Source organism: Branchiostoma floridae, chromosome 13 (genome assembly GCF_000003815.2).
Source record: "Branchiostoma floridae strain S238N-H82 chromosome 13, Bfl_VNyyK, whole genome shotgun sequence".
NCBI classification, from domain to species: Eukaryota; Metazoa; Chordata; class Leptocardii; order Amphioxiformes; family Branchiostomatidae; genus Branchiostoma; species Branchiostoma floridae.
In genome coordinates, this window is record NC_049991.1 from 15,054,981 (window position 1) to 15,061,857 (window position 6,877).

The window sequence follows — 6,877 nt, forward strand, 5'->3', positions numbered from 1 at the left end:
CGAGAGGAGTGGCCCAGTTCGGCGGAGCACTGCGAAAAGTGCCTACGCGAAGCAGAAGTAGTTCATAGAATATCTCATAATTTTTAAACATTTTTTATGTATTTATGTCATTTTTATAAGGAATATAGAACGAGTTATACAACTGTTTATATTGATGGGATATTTGCATTGGAATTATCATGTACGAATGGCTATCTTATGTCAGAATTTCGTCCAGGGCGTAATGATATTGCATTCTAGTAGTGTGTCGCCTGCTTAGTGACAAATTTTAGGAGCGCCCAAAAATTCGTCAGTACAGAAAATCAGCAATGGCTTCACCAACATCGTCCGCTGCTACCTCAGCTGCTACGACCCCGAGTGGGTCTCCTTCGTCTACAAGACGATTGATAAAGCCAGATACCCCACCGCCACCTTACAGCGAGAAATCCAAATTTGAGGTAAGAGCCTTTCCTTGTTTTCGAGCGATTTTTTTTCTGTCGAAATTTGCCGGTCGACCTCTCCACGTTTTCTGCCGCTTTCACTAACCGGTTCTTTGTCAACCTTATAGGGGAACCGTCTGCTGCCAGTTCCTGAAGGAACTATTACCCTCCAAGTTGACAACGATTATCCAATAACAAAGACACCCATCGACGATCCATGGGCACTGCCAGAGCTGCAAGATACAGATGTGAAATGGGCAGGTATGAAGAATTTTCCTTCAACCTTTTTCATAGAAATACACGAAAAAGGCGGGATCGGGATTTCCGCCCTTAGAACCGTCGTCTGTCTGTCGTCTGTTCTCTCCGGATGTTGGCCTGGCTCAAAATTTGCCGTGCCACGTGCGCTAAAATGGTAAATCGTTCTGTTTTTGCCGTATGTCTCCGGTATGGTATGAAATTTTAAACGATAGTTAATTCACAAGGAGTAAGGCGTTTGTTGTTTCAACAACAGAACGTTACAAAATACAAGTGTGGACAAAAATTATGAAGTGAAAAATTCACAAATTCGTGTCCACTGTATCACGTTGTTTTGTCGGTTAAATATTAAAATGGTTTGTGTTTCCAAATCTTCAATCACAATGAATGATAATGTGACGAGTCAGAGAGATATAAAACAGTTTTATGTCATCAAAGTATGACTCGCGATCGCGGAGTCCGAGCCAGCCAAGCATAAATTTTTCATGAGTGGTGTGCTAAAATCAAATCGCCCTTCCCTTGTGGACGGACGGGTTGGAAATACATATAGGATGTGAACAATCTTGTATAGAGATCGCAAATCTTGTGATTCCTTCGGCAAATTTTCCATGTTCCCACTCTTTTTCAGATTTCAGTGCAGAGCGCACTGTACGTACATTTGTAGCACAAGTGGACTTCACTTGAAGTCGAACAAAACCCAACCTATCCGCCCAAATCTCTGATCGCCCTTATTTTGCGCAACGAATTCAAAATATTTATCCATCCCACGTATAAATACCTCGGTAAAAAAAGTCCAGTCCTATTATAACACCGATTTTACTCTAACAATGCTATATTTAGGGCTTTAGGTAACAGTTAGAAAGGGCGGCTGATTGCTATTCATGGTGCGAAGCGGAGGGTATCATGTGTGCTTCACGTGGCGGGAGTCTGGCTCCTCCGTGCGCCCACAGCTGATCAATGACGTCAGGTTATCAATATACGCGGCCAGGCGTGTCACTTCCCGTGCGTTTCTGTAAGCAGTTAGGATGTTCGCTCGCGTTTTTCTCGCGAAAACATCATTTTGACGGACTTTTTTAATGGAAAAATTGACTTAATGGTTTGTAACGTTTAGAAAATGCTAAAACGTTGCTTTTACCTATTAATACCTTTCTTTATGGTACAAATTAGCTAGTGGTAAAGCCCGGACCACGTGCGTGAACCATTTTTCAATGGATGCTTTGTCAGACTAACCATTTTGCCGATGTTTTTTCGTCTAGTGCACTTCCTACCATGACGAATCTGTGATGGTTTTATTGGAAATTTGTGTCATAATGTATTACAGTTTTTACACACACACCTATATGAAAAACATGACATGGTCTGTTCCAATTTGCCAGTTTTATTAGATAGAACACTGCCAGGTAAAATGGCCCCTAAGTGATCAATGATACATTCCCACTAGGCAATGCGCTGCTGTTTGTAAAGTGTAGCAAGGGCAAGGACAAATAGGACATGAGAGCTCAAGCACAAAACACACTGTGTAAACATTGTTTGCATCCCTTGGTCATGTGTAGTTACATAAAGCTTCACGTGCAGTCCATACCTTTAACAGTCAGGTTCAAAGACCAATGGGCAATATGCCATTTAACAAACAGAACCCTAGTCAGGCTTGACAGATTGCCAAGATTTGGAGTTCACTTGTTTTAAAGGGACTTTGAATCTGTAAACATGCCTTGACCTTCAAGCAGCTTAGTGGAACTTGCTGACTGATTGGTATCGGAAATGTATCTGTGATTATGATAACACTTAACACGATTAGAAAGTTAAATTGATTCCATGATGCCAAACCTAAGCCCTCTTTCCGGTTTCTCAATGTGGGTCTTTGTTTTTTCCAGACCTCAACACCTTTGGGAAGGTAAAACGTGTGGTGGTGAATGTCATCAAGATCGCCCTCCTGGTCCTGACCATGTACCTGTTCATCTGCTCCCTGGACTTCCTGAGCTCTGCTTTCCGCTTGCTCGGCGGGAAGGCTGCCGGACAGGCCTTCTCGGACAGCGTCCTGCTGCAGAACCCCATCGCTGGGCTGATGATCGGTGTCCTGGCAACCGTCCTGGTGCAGAGCTCCAGCACTTCCACCTCCATCGCTGTCACCATGGTCGCCTCTGGACGTAAGTCTGTCAAAACCTGTTAATGCTGGAACCGTTAGATGCAATTGTTTCTGGTTTTCAAGCAGGGATCCAGGGCTCATCATTTAAAATCACTGCTGTGTAACGTAGCCTTATGATAATATCTATGTATAATGATAATGATAAGTAAAGAAAGATCTTTTGACAAGGATGATTTACAATTAATTTGTGGAATTATGAACATGAATTGTGTCAAAACCCGTTAAAAATTATGGTACCGTTAGATGCATTTGTTTCTTGATTTACAAGCAGGAATCTACGGCTCATTTAAAATCACTGCTATCTAACGTAGCCTTATGATAAATCCATGTATAATGGCAGTATTAAGTAGACTAATGAAATATCTTTGTTAAGTTTGTACAAGAATTTCCTGAAGTTTGAACATGAATGTTTTGTGTTCTACAGTCCTTGACGTCAGGCCTGCCATTCCCATCATCATGGGAGCCAACATCGGGACATCCGTCACCAACACCATCGTCTCCCTGGCCCAGGCTTCCGAGCGCAACGAGTTCCGCCGTGCCTTTGGAGGCGCGACCGTCCACGACATGTTCAACTGGCTCACCGTCCTGGTCTTCCTCCCCATCGAGGTTGCCACCGGTTACCTGTTCCACCTTTCTGGCTACATCGTGAGGAGCTTCAACCTCGAGACCAAAGACATGAAGCAAGAGTTCCTCAAAGTCCTCACCAAGCCCTTCACCAAACTTGTGATTCAGGTAATCACATTCCCTTGTTAGTCTTGAAGGTAGGTGTCATGTTCCTAAACTTGGGTCTACTTCTGTGAAAAACGATCATTTGACAAGTATACACAATTCTTGCTGTGGAATGGGCAGTTGTTCACAGTGCTATATTATATACTGATGTGTTTTTTTTTAGCTCCATGCATTGTCAACAACTGCCCCTTCAGAGCAAGAATGTGTTGATTCATATCATTAGCTGTTAACATGCCCTTTACTCAATGATTTGCCTCTGGTAAGGGGTCAAATTTATAATAGTTTTGATTACATTGTATAGTCACAAGTGTGTACAAACATTGTGTATCTAAGGATTAATATTAGTTAAGTCCGATAAAAGACATTGTGTTTATCTTAAGGTACAAATAGACTCGTGAATTTCTACTCTTAATTCAATTATATAGCTAGTATCAACATGATTTAGGACGTAAGGATTAGAAGTGTTTGCTCCTGGAAATATCTTTGCACTCCATTTAGTAGTGTAAATTATTATTGCAACATGACCATTCATTTTGTGGAGTGCCGAATGTATTGCCATCATAGCAGCGAGAGATGGCAATGTGTAGGTTTGCCGTAGCACCTGCCTCCTTTCCATGGTCAGATATGAAGGTGCTTGGAAAGGGTTAGATCAGTGATGTAACAGCACCAATATGTGGCCAGGAGTGGGTGCTGAGAGTTGTGTGTAAGTACCAGAGTACAATGTACTTACTCTGTTTGCTGTGTCCCTGGGAGAGTGTTAACTGGGGGCTCTTGTAAGTTTGTTTAAGACTGTTGTGATTACAGTTTTGTTGGTACTGACTAAACATGTTGCTAGCCTAGGGCTAACTTGTTACAATTCTTGGTTATACGAGTACTTATGAGTCTTTCCTTTGTGTTCCCCCCATCCTTGTTCTACCACAGATTGACAAGAAGGTGATCTCCAAGATTGCGACAGGCGACGAGGAGGCCTACGGGAAGAGCCTGATCAAGGAGTGGTGCGAGAAGGAGCACCACATGGTCACCAAGAACGTCACGCAGATGATGAACGTCACCGTCCTGGAGAACGGCGTCAACATCACGCGGGAGATGAACGTGACTCGGGAGATCGAGGAGGAAGTCACTGTGAACATCAAGAAATGTAAGTGTTGTAAAGCTTTTGCAACTTACCAATGTTTTGTCAGGATGAACAGAAGTTACTGTCTCATGGGAACAAAGGATGGGAGGGCAGTCTTAGATGCAATTAAACCTTAATATGACTTAATCCTGTATTGTGAAAGATGGATAATATCAAAAATAGAAGTTACTGTCTCATGGGAACAAAGGATAGGAGGGCAGTCTTTGATGCAATTAATATGACTTAATCTTGTGTTGAGAGATGGATGTTATGTTATTACTGTGGTAACGTTAAGCGTAGCCAATGCCTCACATCAACTGTACCTTACTGTGCTTCTTCTTGCTCCACAGGTTCCTTCCTGTTCCAAGACACAGGTCTGAACGACACCGCAGTGGGTGTCATCCTCCTGGTGGTGGCCCTCATCATGCTCTGCGTCTGCCTGGTCACCATCGTCAAGATCCTCAACTCCATGCTGCGCGGGCGCGTCGCCAAGATCGTGAAGAAGACCATCAACGCCGAGTTCCCCGGGAAGCTGTCCTTCCTGGCGGGCTACCTGGCCATCCTCGTCGGGGCCGGCCTGACCATCCTGGTGCAGAGTAGCTCCATCTTCACCTCCACCATGACTCCGCTGGTCGGCATCGGTGTCATCAGCATCGAGCGCATGTACCCCCTCACCCTGGGCTCCAACATCGGCACCACCACCACCGGCCTGCTGGCTGCCTTCGCCAACTCGGGCGCCAAGCTCGAGAAGGGCCTGCAGATCGCCATCTGCCACTTGTTCTTTAACCTGAGTGGTATCGCAGTCTTCTACCCCATTCCCTTCCTGCGTTTCCCCATCGGGATGGCGAAATGGCTGGGTAACACCACAGCCGACTATCGTTGGTTTGCTGTCATGTACCTTATTCTCATGTTCTTTGTTTTCCCTGCTTTTGTGTTTGGCTTGTCTGTGGCTGGCTGGCAGTACCTGGCTGCAATAGGTGGCCCTCTGGCTTTTCTGATCGTTGTAATTGTTGTCATTAACCTACTGCAGCACAAGTATCCAAATGTTCTGCCAGCCAAGTTGAAAAACTGGGAGTGGCTTCCTCTGTGGATGCGCTCCCTACAACCTCTGGACAGCTTGATTACAAAAATGATAGCTGTCTTCCGCTGCTGTAAAAAGAGTAGCAAACAACAGCAGGTTTTGTACTACCCTGTCGAAGTAGATGTGTCAAAATTCTTGCAGTCCAAAGAAACAGTGTTGTAGCACAAGCTCTGACTGCTATGTAACAATGTACTCAAGTTTTGTAAATATGCCTTTGATGAACTGTAAAGATAGATGATTGTTAATTTATTGTAAGTTTTGGTTGCAGTGTTTTGCAACTTGATAATGCAATGCCCTTTTTGGGTCTTAGTTATACCAGCTGCCAGGCAGCCAAGTGACCAAGTGACCAAACAGAAACCTGCCACGCTTGTACAGATTGTAAGGGAACTGTAGCAGTACAGTTATTTGTGTGGCATAGTTTGCTTGCCTAGTCAGTGTTGCCAAAGTTTTGTACAGTACAGAATTTGTGTTGAAGTGCCTATTGTACTTTTCTCTGCTTGACACAAGTTCCACAAGCACTATATGTAATGTATATATAATGTATGATGGATTAGACATGTCTGGAAGTTGCGAACATTGCACTGTCGATTTGCTGTGTCCATTATACCCAAGAATAGGAAAACATTGAATCCAAAAGTTACACATCTAAATCATTTTCCTCTTTAAAAGTCAATCAAATTGTCCCAGACATAGGAAATTGTTCAGCAGGGTAAATTATTCTGTAATACAAAGTACAAAACTGTTTTGAATTCCGTCCTACCCTCAGGATCAAACTCTTCCTTTACAGCAAATACCGGTATGTAACTCCAGAGTATCACACTTCTCCACAATAAGGGAACATATTCCTATACCTTATTGCAAAGTCAGATCAGAAGCTAGCACTAGTATCAGGGAACACATTGTGTACTTACCATATACATCACTTGTGTGGTATAATGGTATACAAATTACAAGAACTTGCTTGTACTTAAACTGGCTGTTATGTGTTCAAGAGATCATATCTGAGCTTTTTGAAGAATGCACATATCATTTTTTGTTGTCTACCAAAAAGTTTTTAAAACTGAAACAGATTATTTATTTGTATTCAAGTGCTGTATTGATGTTGACATCAGGGAACAATGAAGAAATGTTTT

At 43.1% G+C, this 6,877-nt stretch overlaps 1 protein-coding gene across 1 annotated transcript; it reads left to right on the plus strand.

Annotated features, from left to right (window-relative positions):
* The first annotated feature begins 269 nt into the window (after positions 1 to 269).
* Positions 270 to 6,253, plus strand: LOC118429147 (sodium-dependent phosphate transport protein 2B-like). The gene is made up of 6 exons (XM_035839566.1): positions 270 to 437; positions 548 to 680; positions 2,549 to 2,821; positions 3,245 to 3,552; positions 4,471 to 4,687; positions 5,014 to 6,253. The coding sequence occupies exons 1-6, from the start codon at positions 309 to 311 to the stop codon at positions 5,904 to 5,906; spliced, it is 1,953 nt and encodes a 650-aa protein (XP_035695459.1). The 5' UTR covers positions 270 to 308; the 3' UTR covers positions 5,907 to 6,253.
* Positions 6,254 to 6,877: the final 624 nt, after the last annotated feature.

Excerpts from the sequence above, each read along its gene's own strand:
- LOC118429147 (XM_035839566.1), top strand. The coding sequence starts at position 309 with ATGGCTTCACCAACATCGTCCGCTGCTACCTCAGCTGCTACGACCCCG. Across the intron at positions 438-547 it reads GCGAGAAATCCAAATTTGAG|GGGAACCGTCTGCTGCCAGT; the intron begins GTAAGAGCCTTT and ends TCAACCTTATAG. Across the intron at positions 681-2,548 it reads TACAGATGTGAAATGGGCAG|ACCTCAACACCTTTGGGAAG; the intron begins GTATGAAGAATT and ends TGTTTTTTCCAG.